Source organism: Rhinopithecus roxellana, chromosome 3 (genome assembly GCF_007565055.1).
Source record: "Rhinopithecus roxellana isolate Shanxi Qingling chromosome 3, ASM756505v1, whole genome shotgun sequence".
Lineage (NCBI taxonomy): Eukaryota > Metazoa > Chordata > Mammalia > Primates > Cercopithecidae > Rhinopithecus > Rhinopithecus roxellana.
In genome coordinates, this window is record NC_044551.1 from 90,688,630 (window position 1) to 90,711,314 (window position 22,685).

The 22,685-nt window shown below is 39.7% G+C and overlaps 1 protein-coding gene across 1 annotated transcript in view; it reads right to left on the minus strand.

Moving 5' to 3' along the window:
* Window positions 1-22,685, minus strand: part of SEMA5A (semaphorin 5A) — a 306,611-nt gene that overhangs the window by 64,732 nt on the left and 219,194 nt on the right. Inside the window, exon 13 of the mRNA XM_030927820.1 lies at window positions 17,703-17,850. Within this exon, the coding sequence (XP_030783680.1) occupies window positions 17,703-17,850 (148 nt within the window). The remainder of the gene's footprint in view (window positions 1-17,702; window positions 17,851-22,685) is intronic.

Below are 22,685 nucleotides of genomic sequence, written 5' to 3' on the forward strand. Positions count from 1 at the left end.
CGAAACTGTTTGATCTGTGCAACTGGCCTCAAACTTGAAACAGACAGTTCTCCCTTAATCTGAATTCTGTCAATGCATGTAACGCAACGCCTAAGAAACTATTCATGGAGCAGTTACTTTATGCCAGGCACTGAGAATGTCCTGAGGATGCAATGATGAACCAAAGAGACAGGGCACCTGCAGCTGGGGAGTTTGGAATCTCAAGCGATTCTCCAAGAGTATCCCTTGGTCCCTCATGCAGAAGCACAGGAAAGCCCCGGCATCACCAACTTCCTCTCACTTCGTGTTCACCAGTGACTTTACCCTAATATAGTTATGAGAACATGATTTATAATTTAAAGCTGTGCCAAGCAAATATCTGTCCTCCACTGAGATGTAAATGAAATGTCTGCAAAGTCCCAGGCTTGTAAAACCTCCTTTGGTAACAGGAGGCCTGTTGTAAGTAGTTATGTAGAAAGCCTATCACTTTTACCTTGAGTGCTTAGGCTGGGAGTTAATTCAGATTCCTCTCAAACCAAGAAGGCAAAAGCTGAGAGGTTCACAGTAAGCTCACAGTCATCCCTACTCAGAGGCCTCTGCTACGCAAACAGCAGTGCTAAAGCAACAAAGGGAGGTTACAAATTCTGCTGAGGGAAAATAAACCAAGTCTACTTAGAAAAATTTACAACATCCATTGATGACTTTTCTTTCCCCACAAAACATCAAGTAAAAGTTGGAAGCCAGTAGTCACAATTTTAAAAATCAACAATTTCTATCAGAATGAAATGATGTTTCCCTTGTCCAGATTTATCTTGTTATACTGTAGATGTACAGATACACATGGGGTATATCTGAGAAAAGCAGGGCTCTATAGAGCTGAAGATGACAGTCCAGACAAGGAGAGAGCAGTGCAGGCCCTGAGAAGGTTGTGTAAAACATGTGCACCTGAGGAGAAGCCTGTCAAATCCCTTCAGGAAGGCACACACATGGAAGCACCAGATTTGTGGTTTACAAAATTCAACATAAATCACAATGGGTCAGAATTATTTCTATTTCTAGTTTAAGACACAAGCTAAAAGACCCATTTGTTTTCGTGAGATTTGCAATTGAAAACATAACAACTGCACTGAAGACCCACAGGCCAACCCCTATTCTGTCATGTAAACCATGAGGGCTCCTCAGTGGACATAATATGGCACCTTCAGGACCGTAAGCAAGCCACTACCACAACTCTAGGAAAACAACAGAGCCTCAGTCAATTCCAATGCCAACTCCTCTTGCTGAAACAAACGTCTTGGCATCACCATTTGTATGACAGTCCCGTTGAGCACTGACCTCCTGAAGTCTCAATAACCACCCAAGAAAACCCAAATGATGGCATGGGACTTCTTCAGAGAAGCCTGGCTCATGCACAAGGAGTTTAAAGTTATGAGCTTGACTCCTTCCATTCTTTGAACACCTGTGGCTTGCATTCAACTATGATACTTTCTATCAGGCATCTGTATTATTTGGTCTTGGGATCTTTCTGATTCCAGAGTGACAGCTCCTTAAGGTCAAGCTCAGCAAGTCAACCAGCTTCATATTCCACCCAGCTGCATCCTGAGTGGTGCCTCACACTCATGGTTGTTCAAGGCTTGTTGTGAGAGAACTAAGCTGGACTAGACGACTAGACTGCAGTTGACGTGCATGAGGTGCGGCATGGGAAATAAGACTGCATTTGATGAACATGCAGGATGATGGCCTGCAAAGGGCTCAAGGCCATTATGTTTACAATTTTATTTACAGGAGGAAGCTCAAATATTGGAATTCGTACCATTTTAAAGTATGAGATTCAGATTTCTTTTCTAATGAGGCTCTCCATATTAGTTACATGCGCTCAATTCTTGCCTGTGGGGGCCTGATAAGGTTCTGGAAGGTCACTGCCAAGTATTATCTAATATCAAAACCAATTTTAATGACTGTACACTATTACTGCAGGCACACGGATTTTCAATGCTAACATTTTACCATTTGGAGCAGCCTTGCAAAGCTAATTAGAAAGAATTTGAAATAATTTAAGAATATGAACAGGAAATGAGATGTTCATAAGCATATATCATCGAAAGAAAAGCTAAATGTGAACTAAGAGTAGCTCCATTTTAGTGTGAGGAATCGCTTTGAATGAGAACACAAAATGTGTTGCATTGTAAGAGACAGTAAGAATGAACCCAAGAGTAGACAAGAACAATATAATGCACAAGAATAATCACTTCGTCTGAAAAGGTGGTGACACTCATTTCCCAAATTGCCATTACCTTTAAAAAAAATACATTAAGTAACTAGGTTCATTTATTCACTATCCTACTCTGCAAGGTGTTGAGAAAACAATAGTGAATAAAATATTGTCCCTGATTGTAAAATCATAAAATGTCATTTTTAGAACAGTAGTAAGCTTTAAAACAAATTAGTTCATCTAATAGTGTAATGGAAATTTCCTCTTTGAAATTGAACGAAATCCAAGTTTATATAATTTATTTTGAAGAAACATCAACCTTAAATTTGAGTTTTTTAAGATTAGGAGTAGTTACTAAGGCAAATAAATTGTAATAAGGAAGGAAGTTGTAACTAAAGTTGAAGCAATGATTGTGGAAAAGAAGAATATGACTATACACATTTATCTGAAACCATAACATTATGTATATATATACAATCAGATAGCTTGCCTCTTTTAGATAGTAAGATCAACATGTTTTCTTCCCTGTAAGAAAAAATAATTTAAAACATGATGTAACATTTTTTGAATTATTAATGAAGTTCTACTGTGTAAATTTTAACCCAAGAAAGTTGGTGCAGCTCTAATTATGCAACTGTGATAGCAAGCTAAAATAACTGAATGGCCAGGCGCGGTGGCTCACGCCTGTAATCCCAGCACTTTGGGAGGCTGAGGCAGGTGGATCACAAGGTCAGGAGTTCAAGACCAGCCTGACCAATACAGTGAAACCGTGTCTCTACTAAAAATACAAAAGTTAGTCAGGCGTGGTGGCGGGTGCCTGTAGTGCCAGCTACTCAGGAGGCTGAGGCAGGAGAATGGCTTGAACCCGTGAGGCGGAGCTTGCAGTGAGCTGAGATGATGCAGCGAGCCGAGATCATGCCACTGCATTCCAGCCTGGGCAGCAGAGTGAGACTCTGTCTCAAAAAATAATAATAATAAAATAAAAGAAAAGAAAAATAAACTGAATGACTGTGCACCCCCCATGCCTGGTACTGAAGCCCTTTCAGGAATGATGACTACTTACTCTCCAGATCTGTCCCTTGCCGCATCCCTGTACACATCCTCTAGCCCACAACTGATTGTGCTTCCAGTGTTAGGTGTGAATCCCATGTCCTTGGGTCCACAACCTGCACACACAGCCTTTCAGGGAAGCTCCTCCTCTTAACTTGGCCGAATCCTGCCCGCACCGGTTGGTGCCCTTGACCCTCCAGCAAGGTCACTTCTCCCTCCTCATGTTCCACTCAGTGCTCTCTCATAATTGTTCTGATGGCATTTGTGACTTCTTTACCATTTGGCTATTTGAATTATGTTTTTTCCTCCTAAGCTAGAAAGTAGGTTCCTAGAGAAAGTTTACTGTATCCATCTACATGGGTCCTCTTGCACCAATTCTTTACACACAGTAGGTAGTCAACATGTGTTCATTGACTAAACACATAGATGAAAGATCTGAAAATTCTGTAAAGTATAATACCACAGACATGAATCAGTCATTTAAGTCACTGAGAATTTTCTTTTCTTCCACACACAAAATTATTTCAAAATGAAGAGTATCATGTGAGATCACACCAAGCGTTAGAGAAATTAATGATCAAAGATGATGCATGTAATAGGCAGAGTTTCTTTCTTCTTCAGTTTCAGATGTCAAGGCCTTATTACTGAAAGCTATTAGCAATTGCAAGAAGATAAGAGAAATAAACCAATTAAATGAGCTTCATAATGAAAACTGCCCAGTGAATGTCAGAGACTCCTCTGAGTGTCTGGATTCCATCTGTTTGCCTCTGCCACTTTGTCTCTCTATCTTTCGAGTTTGAGAGTCTTACCCTTCCAGAGCTTCTGACTTTATGTGCAGAGCCCGAATAATTTTATAAGACAGATTTCACATTCCTTTCAGCCACTGTCATTTCTCCCACACGACGACATTAGAGGGCATTCAAGGGCTGCTTTCTAATAATCTCAGCTAGGGCAATTTCATGGGATGAGGATAGATCGAAACAGATGTGGGCAACACTTTACGTCATGATAGAAACAAGATGCCAAATAATAGTGTGTGGGATGTTACTTTCTCACGCAGCATGGCTTATAAAATACTGCAGGAATGTGACATGGAATGGGAAGAGTGTTCTTTGCAACTCTTTCTTCCACAGTAGAACCTCATGAGATTCTGCAAGTCAAATAGATCTTGGAAAAAAAAAATATGTCATGGAGGGAAATGAAGGGACAAGTGTTCAGGAATGACAGTCACTATGGCACATCATCAGACCACAGAGAAAACCAGCTATTTATTTACTTACACTGACATATGTTGAAGACTTCTAAATGTAACCTTGTATTCCTCTTCAGAAATATTAACAAACTAACACAAGAACAGAAAAGCAAACACCGCATGTTCTCACTCATAAGTGGGAGTTGAACAGTGAGAGCACGTGGACATGGGGAGGGGAACATCACACACTGGGGCCTGTCGGTGGGGGTCGGGGGCTAGGAGAGGGATAGCATTAGGAGAAATACTTAATGTAGACAGGTTGATGTGTGCAGCAAACCACCATGGCATGTGTATACCTATGTAACAAACCTGCGCATTCTGCACATGTACCCCAGAACTTAAAGTATAATAAAAAAAGAAATATTAACAAAACATATAAATATACAGTAGCAGCTGTTGTGCCTTTCTCGCATTCACATAGAAGAGTTCTGAACTAGGCTCCAGTTCTTAAAAACTTTGAGGATTACTAAAGGGAGAGTGCTTGGGAAGAAAGAAACAATGGAATCTATAAAAAATAGTCAATGTTTTCAAATAATTTTTCACACTCCAACATCTGTTGTTTCTTCTTTAATTACAAGTTGCCTCGAAAATTATTATGTGTACAAGTTGTTTTAACAACCACAATGACACATGCTCAATACCATTGGAGGCACTCAGATGAAATAATTTCAAAATGGAAACGGCAAATCTTAAGCAAAACACAAATTAAAACATATTGTTGATATAATTAAGCATTTCTGTCACTTCTACCAAAGGAAGCATGGCTTTCCATGAGGCAAACCAAACAAGTATAATGCAATCAAAACATATTTTGAAAGCCTCTGGCTGCATTTGTATAAACATGTGAACTGTTCCTATAGCATGCCCCATTCTTGTTCATTGAACATTGGTATTAAGATTATACTGTATATTGCGAATAATGCTACAGTGAACGTGGGAATGCAGATGCTTTACAAGGTAGTGATTTAATTTCCTTTGGGTATATGCCCAGAAGAGGGTTTGTAGGGTCCTATGGTAATTCTATTTTTAATTTTCTGAGGAACCTCCACACTGTTTTCCATACTGGCCATACCAGCCTACATCCCCACCAAGAGAGGACAGTCTACATTCTCTACACCCTCACCAGCACTTGTTATCTCTTGTATTTTTATAGTACCTGTCCTAACAGGTGTAAGGTGACATCTCATAGTGGTTTTGATTTGTATTTTCCTGATGAACAGTGATGTTGAGCACCTTTTCATGTACCTTTTGGCTATTTTTATGTCTTTGGAGAAGTTTCTTTTCAAGTCCCTTGACATTTCTTAATTGGGTTATGTATATTTATGGTATCAAGTTGTATGAGTTTTTTATATACCTTGGACATTAATCCCTTATCTGATATATACTTTGCGAATATTTTTCCCAACATGTAGGTTGCCATTTCATTCAGGAACAACTTAAGTGTCTATCAGTAGATGAATGGATAAAGAAGCTGTGGTACACACACACACACACACACACACACACACACAGTGGAACATTATACAGCCTTAAAAACGAGATCCTATGATTTGTCACAACATGGATGGATGTGGCACACATTATGCTAAATAAAATAAACCAAACAAAGCCAGAGAAATAATGCATTATCTCACTTAGATGTGAAATATAAAAAACAAAAGGTCTCATATATGGAGAGACAGAATAAAACAGTGGTTACTAGTTTGGCAGGAGAGTGCAGGAGGAATGAGGAGATATAGGTCAAATAACACAAAGTGGCAAATACGTAGAATGAACACCTTGACAGATCTAATGTATAACATTAGGACTATAGTTAATGGTGGTGTGTTGTATTCAGAAACTTGCTAAATGAGTAGACTGTATGAGTAGCTGTTTTTTCATCACAGAGAGAAAAATGGGTAACTATGAGAGAAGGTGGATATATTAATTTGTTCCACTATAGTAATCATATGACTATATGTATCTTTTAACATCATGCTGTATATCTTAAATATACACAATAAAATTTACTTTAAAAAGAGAGGGGAAAAAGTATACTGTGAACAGTAGCATCAACACATCAAAACAATGTAAATAATAAACTGGTACCCAGAGGATTCTGATTTAAGCCTCACAAGTAGTAATACTACCCCAGGTTTAAGTAGAGACCACACTTCCCTTATTTACCCTGCTATCCCTGAGTCCATCACAGGCTGGAAACTTACTCTTTATTAAATAAATGGTGGAATAAAATGGGTAAAAAACCAAGATGCTCAGATTCTAGGTACAGAGTGTGAGCTCAGGTAAACCTCACTGAATACTATGATGTATGCAGGGCTTTTGAACCTGAACAAACCAAATGAAGACCACGCTATAAGCTGCACAGTCAATTAAGGAGATGACAATATCTTTTCAGCAGATGTATGTCTCTGCAGCTTTTTGTCGAATTTTCTACTCACTTCATTTTAGAAAGGTGTTGGAAATGAGTCTGCAGAGGCAATATGCTGGCCTCTACAACATGGAACCTACAATGGGCGATGGCTGAGGTGATCTCCACCTTTTCTGTATGTTGGATGAGCAGAGCTAATATCAATTAGACCCACAGGTTTCAGATTGGGATCCTGGGGTGGGGAGAGTGTTACTCTCACTCAGTCATGGCCCAAGTGCCACATGGCACGAAAATATGTCCTGGAACCACGGCCCAGCCTGTACAGCAAGGTGATGGGCTGAAATCGAATTTTGAAAGGGAGAATGAGCTATACAAAGATGCAAATGAATACAAGAGCCCAGCCTTGATGCTACAAGTTGCACATCACAAAAAGGAGTACTTAGCTGCTGGTAAGAGGGACAACATTAGTACATCACCTAAGTTGGCTGGATGGCCAAATCTCTTTTTAAAATACATGGGCTGAGTGTGCTGGCTCATGCCTATAATCCCAGTACTTTGGGAGGCTGAAGCAGATGGATCACTTGAGGTCGGGAGTTCAAGACCAGCCCGGCCAACATGGTGAAACCCCATCTCTACTAAAAACATAAAAATTAGCTGAGTGTTGCTCAGCTACTCAGGAGGCTGAGGCAGAAGAATCACTTGAACACGGGAGGCAGAGGTTGCAGTGAACTGAGATCATGCCACTGTACTCCAGCCCGGGCAACAGAGTGAGACTCTGTCTCAATAAATAAATAAATAAATAAATAAGAAAAATATGAATAAGCAACACTACTCCAGGAGACCATTGTCTTCTAATTTCAATAGCAAGTGCTTGGTAGAATCCGAAGTAGACAAGGTGAGCTATAGAAATTGACCAAAAACATCTGTCCAATTTGAAGGGAACATTTAGTTGACTGAAAGGCCCAATGAGTGTTCTTTATGGATGATCAATTGATTAGCCCCAATCTGTCAGCAGGACCACAATCAAAGACTGAAGACGCATTTGGAAAAGGATATTGTCTGATTGTTCTTAAATAAGCTTCTATTAAGACTTTAAATTTAGAGAGTTACTCTTAATTACTCATTTTTAACAGTTAAAAATCTGACATTTAAAAAACCAGAGACATGGATTCCATATGACTGAGCATTTGTTATGCCTTCAAAAAAATCTGTTCATTCTGCATGTACTATCTAGTCATGTAGGCCGATAAAACATTTTTTAAATTGTGGCCATTTAGTAGAAATTGTTACAATTGAAATATCATTATTGTGTCTCCATATATAAGTTCTGGTTATTTTAATATCAAGTATTGAATAATCTTTATCATGGAATTTATTGGAAAGTTATAAAGGAAAAATTGTGTGTGTGTGTGTATGTAATTTAAGTCACTTTTACAGTAGAAAATCTCTTCATGAAAACTTCTTTCAATTAACTTTGCAATCACTGTATTTGAATTATTGTAGGCATAAAATTTTTTAAAACCATAGAAATGTACAACAGAGTCTTCCAACATTATAAATAAAACATTTTGGTGAAATATTCCAGATCTCCATACCAACTGCAATTTCCAGAGATTGCTGATGATTATTTATATGTCCTAGAGGCAGACTCTTGATGGATTAATTCCTATAATCCATCATTTTTCTTTTCTCTCCATCTGTGCCATACATCATTCTTAAACTTGATTGAGAAACTTTCAGTGCTAAATTTTAGAAAACTTATACTTTTGTGGCCATCTGTTGTACCACTCAATTTTGTGTACTGATATTAACTTTTTCAAAAAACTTAAGCCTCCTCTAACAACATGTGGCATTTTCACTCTGACAGTCTTTCATATTTGCAAGGTCTTCGCTGAGACAGTTTATAAAAAAAAAAAGAAAACAAACTTTGCATTCCCATGTTTGTGAAGATATAACATCCAATTTCAGCAAGGAGGATCAATTATTCCCTTTGCGGAAGAATATTGGGAAATACAAGTGAATGCATTTTACAACCACAATGCAATGGAAGAGTTCTGACTGCAACCTTCTTCATAAAGGTCAAGGTCATCTCTTTAGCTTTTGTGGAAATGGGTTACATGAAAATCCTAGATCATCGCCCCCAGATACAGCAATTGTTAAGGAGGGTCACGTCTTTCTCCATGGCTACTGAACGATATTTGAAGGGTAGCTTCCATAAAGGGGAGGGGAAAGACAAAGCCATTATAATGATTTTGACTCAAACTAGCTGAAGCCACCAGAGATTTGATTTCACACATCAGCCTGTGCCCAACAAGGGTAGATTTTGGGGAGATGAGCCCCTTGGTGTCCTTAACTCTGTCTCCCTGCTTTGCTCCTGTCCTCCTCCTCCCTGACCTAGCTACTCTCAAGGCTGCCAGCTAGTGGGCAGCAGCTCCAGCTTCACCCCCACATTCTGTGTGCAGAGAAAGAAAGGACCTTCCCTTCCTGTATCTCTCTTATGGAGACGAGAGAACCTTTCCAGAAACATGACTTTTCTTGCATGTGTCCCAGGCAAGAATTGGTCCACACAACAGAGAAACCCTGTGCTAAATAAATATGCCTGGCAGAAAGTAGAGTGCCATCTGGCCTAATACTCAGCATCCATGGCTATGTGATGACTGGGAAGTTCTCACTAGTCCATGGGATCTGTAAGGCAGGAGAGCCCCAGATTCTGTTTAACCCCAATTATTGGATTGTAGCCTCAGAAATCCTTTTCTCATTGGTCCGTTCTAGTGTGGTCAGGATTTGTTGTCACAAAGCCAGGTGTAGTATGTGCTTTCGGGGCCGCACAGCCCCTCAGCCTTCTGTGGTCCCAGCTGTGAGCAATGTGGTGGTCAGTTCTCTGCCAGACACATCCACCTGGGGCACACGCCTTCTTTCCTGTGGCTTTCCACGTTGGGAGTCTTCTCTGAAGCCCCAGGAGACTGCTGGGTTAGTGAAGGTGCAGCCTGGGTGCATCCTCATCCAATGGTAGCTGTGAAGGTGGCACATTCCTGAGAGGCATCTGCAGGCTTCTCAGAAAATCAGTTCTGCTGCCCACAGCAGTGACCTTGGTGACAAACCCTAATAGGAGCTTTTCCCTCTTTCCTGCCTTACCCTCTCATGCTCCGCACCTGCTGCTGTCGACTTATATATAAAACCACCTACCCTAAGCCCTTGTCTTGTCTCAAAATCTACTTTAAACAGGGGTCAAGCTATGATGCCAGACTTGTCCCTCTCACCTCCTATTCCCATGATGAAGAATGTAGTCCAAAATAAAGGTTGGGATCCTATATGTCTCTGAGGCTTTGAAGAACACACTGAGTTTGTATGCACTCAGTTCAGGGCCAGGGTGGCAGCCAGGGTGCACTGCCCTTTTTCAGAAGTGCTACTCACATCTTCGTAATGTTTAACACTCCCTTTGGAATTCTGCAGTGCACAACCTGCACAACTGTATGCAGTGCCTTTGGGGGAGAAAGTGAAAAAAAAAAAAAAAAAAAGGAGAAAGATGGGCATCACTCCTCAGATGCATCTGGATATCTGGGGCTTCCCCAAGGTTCCTTGCATTCTTCTGGACCCTCAGTTGCATGCACATTCTGAAGCCACCAGGGGTTGTCTCAATACGTGATTAACTGTTTGCTAACTGTTAATAGTTAGAACCATTCACTTTATCAAATCTCATATGGGTCATATTTAGCTGGATACAACAAACCTCTATAAGCTCATTAGTGTTTAAGTTAATGTTATGAAAACTACAGTCCTTAACCTTTTCAATTACTTATCAAATATTAGATGAGGCCACACAGTGTAATGGGGCAACAAGCAGGCCACCATTACAAATGTCTGGCTTTGAGGCTGGCCACACTTCCTACAGGCTGGGCTATGTCGCTTCTTTGCTTCAATTTCTACATCTGTAAGTTGGTTATGCTAATAACAATACTACGCCATTGGATTGTTGGGAGGAATTCCTCACCAATTCCCTAAGGAGTACTTTAAATGATACCTGGCATGTAAAATTATAATGACAGATGATGATGGTGATGAAGAATATTATTTTTATCTATACAAATTCTGCACATTTTCAGTGGAGTTAGAGTCAACTATTTTATGTATTTCTTAAACTTCATTTTAGAAAATTTCCTTTCTAGGATTATAAAATGGTATTTTCATGACCAATGGATAAACTGAGTTGTATCTAATCCAGGTCCACTGGCTTCTTAACATAAGAACAGCTTGCAGCCACATCAATAAGTAGGCCATATAAATAGCCAACTATCTGTATAGGGTCTGCACCAGTATCCTATTCAATAGTAGTCTGTATGAATACCTTACTATTCACATAGGGTTGGTATCAGTGAGGTTTCAGGGGTATTGTTAAGGGCAGCAAATGAATTTTGGAAATGGTTCTAGGCCCAAAGTCAAATAACAATCCTTTAACAAACACATATAATTTAATGTGAGCTGTAATGTTCAAGTATCCACAGCTTAGTATATGGTGGGATGACATTGCCCAAACATAACCAAATAAACAAACAGAAGTGAAAAAGGAGAACACTTGTCATGTATCTCTTCATAACAACCCACCTGCCATCTAAGGCAGGACTATGAATCTCTAGGAAGCCACTATTCAAAAATGAGGAAACACCAAATATGAATACAAAGGAAACTAATGATTACAAACAAACAAGCAGCTAATTTTAAAACAGCTTGTTCAATTGTACAAATGTCAGTCATCTTTCTCAGGCTACCTTTCCCGTATATTCTTTGACAAAAGGAAGTGCTAGCTGTCTCACTTGAATAAAAGTACATACCACTGTAAGGAGGTTGTTAAGCTCTTGAAAATGTTTTAGTACTAAAAATTAAATGGGGAAGTAGAGATAATTTTTACAGTCTAGGAAGACAGGAAATGAGTATTTCTAAAACCCACAGGAAAACATTGTCCATGGAGCATTAAGATGCTGCTCACCTGATACCAGTCAAATAGGAAACTTACAGATAAAATTGTCCCAGAAATCAAAATTCTATCAGAGTCTAGTAAGATATACTACAAAGATGCTCAGAAAATGTTTTACAAAATATATCCTGAAAATATAGTTTTTTATACCATTAAATTATTTATACTTATGAAAACACTAGCATTGTCAGAAGTTAAAATTAAAACATTTCTTGAAATGAAACTACAAAAATCATCTACAGTTTGCTTTAAATATCACCAATTAAGAACAATATAATAATTAAAATGTATACAAAAATATTTACAACAAGCGTGTGGTTTGTAGAAAAATCCTGAACATGGATTCAGAGCCCTAATTCTGAATAAAAGCAGTAATATTAGGCAGATGAGGCTACATGCAGCTCATACTTTTTAAAAAGTGCGTAACATGTGAGCCTCAAATAGTTTTTGTCATATTAGTGAGGTTGTTTAACGTTGGGCTTACACACACATTACTGGCCAGAGGCAAATACAGCTGAGACTGCTGAGAAATAAGACTGGAGCTAAAACAAATACAAAATATGCCTGTTTGGGGCTTTTGAATGGTCTTGTTTCATGGGTATGAGATATCAGATCTTTCCCATTAATTTCACTGTTCTTGTTCCTGTACTTCCTGAGGGAGATACAGCATGCTGGATTGTCTCAGGACCTCTGAGTGGAAAGACCTGGACCCAGGGTCTCGCTGTCTCCAGCTGCAGGGTTTTTGGGTACCTAACTGGTTTTCTATAGGTCTTGACTTTCTCCTTTGGAAAATCATGAAAACACGTGACGACCTTCCCCAAAGCATTTTGCAGACCCTAACGTGCTACACAAAAATGTGGTATTTTGTAATGTCTGTCATTATTTTCATATGTCACAACCTCTTTAAACTTCCAATGGTCAGGTTTCATTTGCTCTGAAGATTATCCATTGTGCCATTATTTGACACAAACAAATGTTAGTGTGTTATATCAACTCTGATTGACCCTCATAGAATCCCTTTTGACAGCATGTATTGATTATAATGTCTTTCTTCTTGACCTTTCCAGGCTTTCTGTGGTCTGGTTCCTTTGTATCTAGGAAATAAATATCTACCCTATGCTTCCTGTTGCTCTCTTCAATCATAGCTTTTGGTCAATTGTTTCATACTTTACATGATATTTCAGTAAGAAATATAGTGCTGGCAATACTAAGTCCGTTGTTCTTTGTAAATTATTTTTGCTGTATCTGACGCTGTCTTTAGCTCTGATACAGCAAAAAAGTAATTTAAATCTGCTAAAACTTTGAGGAAATTTTGACTTGCATTAATTTAAGAACTAATTCTATGTATACAACATAATATTTTATATCTTTCTTCCTTTCAGGTGTTGTAATTTTCAGCCAAAATGTAGAGTTAAGATTTGTGTTATGAGTTTATCTTTGATTAATTCCTATGTTCAGGATGATCTCCTAATAGTACTCTTATGGCTGGCTAAAATGATCACAATATGATAAAAATCAAGAATGTAAACCAAGAGAAGAGCTATAGAAAGACAAAAAGCTCCTCTTTCTTTTAAGCTACACTTCAACCTAAATAGGAGTAAAGTAAGGCTTATCATTTATTACTTAACATTGGGCAAATAAATTATGCAAATGGAGTTGTGCCAGAGGACCAGTTCTCAAATGCTGGTCCAGTCCCCCACTGGCAACTTGCTACTGGGCAAGTTCATTAATCTTTCTCAGGCTGATTTTTTCCATCTCCAAGCAGAGGTAATAATGAAAACTGCCTTGCAGGGATACAGAGAGAATAAACATAATAAATTTTAATTACTCTTAGTATAGTGCATGGCATGTAGTAGGCACTCAACAAAAGTTATTTTATGATGTAATACAGGATTTCGGGCTATCATTAAATATTAACTCCAGCATGTGTAGTTATAACTTAATTTCAATATTTAATTTGACATCACCTAGTAAGTCGGGATTTGCAAAGCTTCATCCAACAAGAATTGTTACAGTTACTATTGTCAAAACAGGGTAAAAAGGAACACACATATGATGGTGATAATCATTCCTTTTTTTTTTTTTTTTTTTTTGAGACGGAGTCTTGCTCTGCCGCCCAGGCTGGAGTGCAGTGGCCGGATCTCAGCTCACTGCAAGCTCCGCCTCCTGGGTTTACGCCATTCTCCTGCCTCAGCCTCCCGAGTAGCTGGGATTACAGGCGCCTGCCTCGTCGCCCGGCTAGGTGATAATCATTTCTATTTTATAAATGTCTGTGTTAGACTTGGCACTGGGCTAGGATATATAGAAATATTAGGTACTATATGTAATCTTCTAAACAGCTTTGTCATTCAAGCGCCCATGCTTCATATTTCATTTGAAAACAACCGTGTGGAGAAGTAGAACAGCAGGTCAAATCTCACAGTGACTCAGAGGCAGAGCCCCTCTGACCCACCATCCTGTTCCTTCCACCTGCTCTGTGAAGCCACAGGCATGAGGGGCTGTGACACAGACCTGGAGAGCAGCAGCAAGGACCAGAGGACCCCAGACGCTGCTGTGGGTTTAGCCTACTTGGAAGTGGGGAGTAAACATCTGTTTTTTAAGTGTCTCATTCTGAGCTCATCGGAGCTATCAGCCACCAGTGAGGGATATTTGCTAGAAGTGGTCCCTCAATCAGCTGGAGCATGTGCTCCAGGGTCCAAAGAAGGAATGCCAGGGTCAGGGTCCAGAGAAGGAATGCCAGGGTCACAGAATCATCAATTTCAGGGTCTGGCCCTGCATTTTGCAGAGCAAGACAGAAGCCCAGAGGGTAGTGAGTGTATCTCAAGTTCACAGAGTTAAGTGACAACACAAGATCCAGGTCCTCCCTCTGCGTCTGTCAATCAGCTCCCCAAACTAACCCAAGGCTCCGGAGTTTCCCAAGCTTTCGACATTGAGCAATTTACAAGTAGGGATTCGTGGAGAGAACTAATAGCTCTTGGCAAGGGTCCTTCACTGCCTCTTTATTGAGACTCAGATAAGGGCTTGGTGACTTAGTCTAAGACAAGGACATAGAAATTTCACAAGTGAAGCTGGGAAAATCCTTTCATGAAATTTCAGCTTTAAAGTGTTGGCAGAAGCAAAGATTCTTGAGTCTTTTCTAACCCGATGCATACTTGAACTTGAAATAATCAATTCTTTCTTTTTCTATAAGCTGTCATAATAATCAGGAAATTCAGGCTGTTATACTTTCCACAAACATGTTCTGTATTGTGTAAATGACATTTCACTAGCTGACTCCCATTTTTAATAAGATGGAGTTCAGAGAGAAGCAGCTGAAGCCCATGGAAAACAATTAAAGAAATGAGACTAGGAAGGAGCACTCCAACGTGAGACCTGCCAGACCTTACAGATGGCGCCCTCCTTGATACAGGAGCTCTGGGTAAGAAAAACCGTCACCGCCTTCTCCAAGGATGACGCTGAGACTCAGAAATGTCACCTCTTCTTATCCAGTCACACACTGGCAAGCAGATGGTCACTTCATGACTCAAACATGAATACTTTTTTTATACTTAGAGCTACTATCTTGATATTAGAACTCAATAAAAGCCAAACCCTTTGTGGCCAAAGATTTATGAACTGCAGCTAGAATATGAAGACCAAAAATGTTGCTTAAGTAGGTAACTACCATTTTTAAATCAACTTCTTAGGAATTCAACTGATAGTATAGATCTTGCAAACAATCCAAAGAAACTGAGCCCTTCCTTTCTACTGCTTGCATTCCTCAGTTGATGTGAGCGGCATTCCTGCCTTAGGACAGACAGAAACCGAAAAGCATGGGAGAAGCCATGTCAGAAGAAAAATAAATAGACTTCTACCACTGAGAAGTAGATTGCTCCTCACTGCCGCAATAACACCTTCCTAGAAGTAGACTACCCAAAGGCTAAGTTTGGTGGTAAAAACAAAAAGAAAAACAAAACCTTAAATTTGCTAAAAAGTGACAAGAGTCTCCTTGGAGACATATGTATTTTTCTGGATTTGAAAGCAGCGGTTACACTTGTTTCATAAACTGTAATTCTGTAATAAAGCAATAAATACATTGATATTTTAGAAAGACCTTCAATGTTTACATTTATAATCAGATGTATGTCACACATACACACCTATTACAGTAACTACATAAAAATGCTACATTCTTGCTTAATATAATTTTTTTCGTTCATTAAGCTATATTTGAAGATAACTATAAAAGTCAATTAACAATGAGAAAATTAATGACATGGACTGTTTTCTGAATTTTTCACACTGCAATATATTTAGAAACTAAGGTGTGAGACCAACCCAGATCATCCATTCCTATGGTTTCCCAGCAAATGAGACAAACCTTGACATGGCAATGCAGACCTTGGTGGGCACACATCATGCCACCAGGAACAAAACATGACATTCTTCAGCAAAACAGAAAGTTACCCCATTTGAATGGTTTTCCTAGAACATGTGAGTGTTCATAAATTTACCATTTTAAAATTATTTTAAATAAATAGTTTTAAATGTCAGCATCTGAAATATCAATAAATATATATCTTAATGAAGATTTTTCATGGTCTACAGTTAGTTCAGGCTGATCTGGAAAGAACTGTCTTTATAATAAGTACTAGATTATATAAGAGCTATGACAATATCTTTTCCAGTGTGAAGGGGAAGAAATCTAATTGTAATTTCCAATAACAGAAATCTCCTCGGGTCTGGTGTAATATCTGACAAAGCACCTCATAACCCTCTTCCTGTCTCTGAATTTCCCAAGGATATCTCGGCTATGTGGTTTTTGCATGTCACAAAAGCAGGCTTTACAGCAGCACATAAACATTGCTCAGCCTCACAAACCAAAGGATAAAGAGGCTGCAAAGGCCAACTGGAAAGATCAGTGAGGAAGGAATTTAGCTAGACCTTCTCATGCAGAGCTTCTCCATCAAAACTTTTGCCACTGTCTGTGTCCACTCTGTGGAGCCAGCACCAGGGGCAGGCGAGTGAGCGGGAATGCTGTTATTCTTACAGAAGAAGCAGGAAGAGCAAAAGGAAGCCTTTTGGAAAGAGCCTGCCCAAGTGGAATTTTATTTGACAGTTTACAGTGTTAAAAGAAATATAAACTGCAAAGGCAGGATTTTTTATTCTCTCTGCATTGGCACCAACTTGCTCTAACAACGGCTCCATATAGTTTCTCAGTCCTCAGGGTGTGTCTGGTTCATCCCACAATGTGCTATACCTTGGTGTAGGCCTGGCATGGAATAATATTCCATGTCCCAAACCAAATAGAGTGGCCATATATAAGCAGGCTGAAGGCCTGTCACTCAGAAATCAGGACAGAAAAACTCCTGGGACAGTTTATCCCATGTGTGAATATTTAATTCACGAAGCCTCCAAGCTACTCTGAATTTCCAGTATTTTCACCAGATATTCTAATTAAATTGAAAAACTTGCATGATTTTGCAATCCAGTGCTTGACCATGTTGTGTTTACAGAGCACTTAATGTTTGCAGAACATCTAGTGTCTGCCAAGAACCTAATGTTTGCAGAAGATCCAGTGTGTGAGAGGACCTAATACCTTCAAAGCATCTATTGTATGGGGAGCATCCGGCATCTGGACATGTCATATTTACAGAGCATTTAGTATCTGGAGAGCATAAAGTGTGTGCAGAGCTTCTGGCATGTACAAAGCACCTGGTGTGTGAGACCACTTAGTGTTTGCCATGTACCAAGTATGTGCAGAGCCCCTAGTGTGTGCAGATCATTTATTGTTTGCAGAACCTCTAGTGTGTGCAGAGCATTTTGTGTGTACTGAGTCTGAATTCCTGGTTCTGGATTGTGAGCTGGGTATGAGAAGGAGGCTACTCACCACATTGCAGCCTGCACAGTCAGGCCCATTCTCACAGGTCCTGCGGCGAGCTTGAATGCCACCCCCGCACTGGGCTGTGCACCGTTCCCAAGGACCCCAGCCTGTCCAGAACATGTGTGGGGGACATAGCAAATGTTCATTGCAGTACCTGTAATGAGGAAACCAAAAGGAAAAGGAAACTAATTAGTGCCACTTGAAACCACTGACGTTTCCATCTCCATCCCTGCAGCAGATGTTGAACCCATGGGCATGCTCTGCGTGGAGGAGCTTTTTGTATTTTGAGCAGTTGCACCATACAGAAGGCAGATGTGGTGCTGGCCATGCTGTGTGTGCACAGACAATGGGATGCGCGGCAGACAGTGAAGAAAATGCTAAACTCACAATGCAGGATGGATCTTCCTGTGCAGCCAATTGAAGGAAAAACAAACAAAACCCTTCAAACAGACACCCAAAAATAAGAGTATACAGAAAATATCTAGGTAGGGCATTTATCTTCTGAATATAAACATTGAAAGATAAAGCAGATTACAAATACAAAGTCAGCATAACTTTACTTGGAATCCCTTTCTCATTCTTGAGTCAAATCAGCCCATAGTTATATTAGGATAAGCTAAAGAAAAGTTAAAGCATGGGATTAGCATGAAGGCCCATGCTATATATTGCTTAGCCTATTCTATTTTTAAATTTATTTGTAGGCTCTCAGAATAATGCCAAACAATTTAAAAGACCACTCATTATTCAAAAAGAATTGAATTATTATACAGTTTCACAAACACTAGTTCAATTTTTCAGTGTTTGAATACACTTCTATACTTCTACATATTTTGCCAAATGTCAGCCAAATATCCAAAGCCTCCTTTATCCTTATCATGAGTCATATTTCTCTTCAATTTTTAACACTGCAAGTGAAATGAAGTGAAGTGAGGAAAACCAACAAACAAAAAACGAAAAGGAAACAGCCTGGCATTCTACAGATTACAGATCATAGAAAGGAAGAGGTTACTCTGAACAGCAGCAAATGCAGTGAGACACACTCGGCAATTAATAGTCCATCTAGAGAATACTAGAATGCACAACTTTTTCTCAAGTCCTCCTCTCTTGCCAGGCCATCTGCCTTAAGAAACAAGAGGCAAAGGTTCCCATCTGCTGGCATAAGTCAGATACCTTTATTGTCATCAATATTAATAAGACTTAATCCTGCAGGGCCTATGCAAGAGGAATTGCAGGGGGCTTCCTGATCACAGGCGTTCACAGTTGAAGAGAAACACAGGGGCATGAACACGGCTCAGGATGTGCAAAACTATCTTAATACACAGTGGCATTACTGTAATTATTTATGCAGAAGTAAATGCTTTTACGGAACTGAAAATAAGGGCAAATGGTAGCCAGCCACCAGGAAAATAAATTTGGAGAGTGTAGTTTCCTGACAGTAAATGCTGGTAAGATGGAACTGTTTTCCTATCAAACCAGAAAAATTTCATGGGGAATGTGAGGGCTTCAGGAACAGGGACAGTGTGAAAAGCAGAAAGCAAGATCAAGCTGAGGGGTGCCGACAGGATGGGGCACACTGAACCCCTGCCAGCGTTTTGAAAAATAATGGAAGGTAGAAATGGAATTCTATGCATGAAAGGTCATTGAGAACAACAAAACAGAGAGAGGCAACAGGGAGTGGGATGATCTGTCTTTACCAAATACAGTGGAAAACTGGAACTTTATGAGAAATCAGGAAAGTTCCACAGAGCCCCAGAGACAAAATAACTCCATGAGAGTTAGATGCTGGACTCATCTCCAGGAGTTGGTGTTTCATCTTGACTATGCTCTGGAGTCCCTGAGATTCAAGGAGCTCCTCATATTTCAGTATGGGGTCTGCATCTCCCCAGACAGGGCAGTTTAGCAGCAGGAAGAGCCCATAGAACAAACAGCAACTAGAGGACACTGGATTGCAACAATTCAAATGAGAGATACTCCAACCTAGAAAAAAAAAACTACAATGGTGTTGGAAAGAAGGGGAAGAAGTGGTGGACATGGAGCTTGGTATAGTTAAAGAACAATATGGCAACTGTGTGACTGTATAGAAAACGAAACAAAACAGTGGAGTCCAAAGTCAGCCTCTTAACTGAAAGTGGAAGGCAGAAGTCTCTCTTCTTACTTCCAGGGAGAGACAGTTGATATGCAGTGGGTGAAAGAACCTCCAGAGAGTCAAGAATCAATTGGGCAAGCAGTTTAGTTTGTCTAAACTTACATATTTGAGCATAGCCAATGGAACTGAACAGTTATCACTCTTCCTTATCTTTTCCACATTTAAGATAACACAGAAATGTAAGGTTTTCCTCTTTAGATGGTAACTATAGTCTCCCAGGGTCCAATTCTCAGAGCTCAGGGCCACTGGACATGCCTACACGTAGTAGAGGAAGGGAAAGGACCTTCCAATTAAGAGATCATGGCCTCCAGATAGGAGAGACAAGACAAATGTGAGAATACAACAGATGAAAATCATTTGATCTTAGGAAGTACATGCAAATGTGTCGAGTTCCAATAAGTAAATATTAGTATGTGTGTTGGTTCATGGAGTATTCCAGGAGAAAATTGACATTTGTTTAGAGAACATATTTTGAGGAAGTCAAGAAAACTCAGAATATCAGAACTCTCAGCATTTAGTTAAAATATCTATGTGTAGATCACTGTGGGTAGAAGGAGAGGTAGGCCATCTCCATTTCTAAGCTGATTCACCAGCATTTAAAAGGCATGGACTTCTTAGAAAACTTGATCCTAATTTCAGCTTTCAACAACCCCCCTCCTAAAAAACAACAACAAAAAAATAGGTATGGAAGGCAGAGGGAAACCTTACTAAAAATGTTTATAAGGCCCTTAACTTTTCATAAAAAGCACAGCAACTGAGCTACTGTATCCCCAAAGCAAAATAAACCATAGTGCACAAATCCTTTCTCTTATTTGCTGACAGCAGGCCACCCCTGAAAATGCTCAGCATGTTATTATTGTAAAAATCTACTGCAGGGTAAGCTGTGCATGGAATTTTCAGCCAACGTTAATAAATTGTCTACTGAGCTGCATTTTAAGGTTGTCAATAACCTGCCTTGTTTTTTTCTCTTTCTGCTATAGTAGTCCATGAAACAAGCCACACCAGGATCTGCTGGGGCGTCACCCTCTGAAATTGCAGCCTCCCCAGTGAGAGAGGTCAGAGGGAAATAGAAATTGTTAGGCTAGCTCTGTCTCTTTGTGTCTGGGTTTTCACTTAGGAATTCACCGTGGAAGAGACTGCTCAGAGGCAGAGTCCTTGGAAGCCTGTAAGTATGGATCCTCCACAATTGTGAGAAAGCATTTCCTCTGACCCTCTCTCTTTCCCCACCCCAACTTACTCATGCTCCTGAGAGAAGCCCCTCTTATGAAGCTATACAAAAAACAATGAGGTTGGAAGTCAGTTACCCTGGCATCTCTGCTGGTTAAGCGTTTTTAAAATTAATTGTGGATAAAATATCTACACAATGGGCCAGCAGTTGGTCTCCTTTCTCTAGTCCCCAACACGCTGCTGACTTTTAGCAAATAATGAGCTACAATGTTTTTCAAATGGCTCTTGAGTGTCTCTACTATGTTAAAGCATTGCAAGTCACAGATGCATCTCATGATGCATTAACAATTAAGATTTTAATTTAGCCCATGACTGCTTATTCTCATTTGTATTTAAAAGTCAATTAATGACCCAGCACTGTTTCTCTATAAATTATCCACTTTTTTTTTTATCACAAATCTAGTCTCTTATGAAAATAATGACCTTTTATAATTCCATATGGACTAGATTCTCAGCACTATATCATGCATAAATTGTTCTTTCTGTTACAAATTATAAATTGCATAAATTATGTTCCATTCTGGTTAGATCCATGCTAGTTGCTCACTGCAATCTCTGTTAACCTGAACCAATCAGGGCCTCTTCTGAACTATGTTCTCCTTGCTTCATTCTAAATGATCAGCCCTCTACTGGGCCATACTGCTATAATTAAATTTTTATGTCAACAGAGAAACTGCATGTACATTAAGTCTACCATACTATTTAATTCAAGCCATTTAGGAAGAAAAATAACTTGTGAAGAACATCAGTTTGCCTCACCACAGGATTCAGCAAACATACCGACGACGACAAATAATCACATAATAAAAACCACTGAGCCCTGGGACTCTTAACTTTGAGAACGCATTGGACAGGCTCTATCATGGTCCCCATGATCCCCAGCTCCTAGAATTCACACCTTGTGTAATCTCCTCCTATTGACTGTGAGTGGGACCTGTCACTGGCTTCTAACCAACAGAATATGTGAAAGATTTTGGAATGTCACTTCTGTCATTATGTTGCATAGATTGTAATGCCCTTACTGCAAGAAAACTTTCTCCCTTATTGGCTTTGAGGAAGCAAGCCAAAAGGTGAGAAGGACCCAGTTGTCAAGGACCCAGTTGTCAAGGCAGCATCCAGCTAACAGCCATCAAGAAACTGAGGCCCTCAGTCTGACATCCCACAAGGAACTGAAGGATGCCAACAACAACATGATCTTGGGGGCTGGTCTTTCTCTAGCTGAGCCCCGATGACATCACAGTCAGGGCCTCTATGTTGATGGCAGCCTTGTGAGAACCTGAAGTTGTGCCCAGGCTACGAAACGCACAGACACCATGAGCAAATAAACACCTGGTGCTTCAAATGCCTAAGTCTGTGGTAATGTTATTATACAACTATTAAAACAGACCATGGTACGTGGGAGTGTGGTGCTACTGTAAGAGGTTAAAATGTGAAACTGGCTTTGAGACCAGGGAATGGCAGGAAGCAGAATAATTTTGAGGAGCACATTAAAGAAAATCTAAATCACCTTGAATCATCCATTAGTAGAAATCTGGACTTAAAAGACATGGCCAGTAAGGGTTTAGAGGAAAATGGGATAAAGAACTAAAACTGGACATCAAAAAAGACAATCTTTC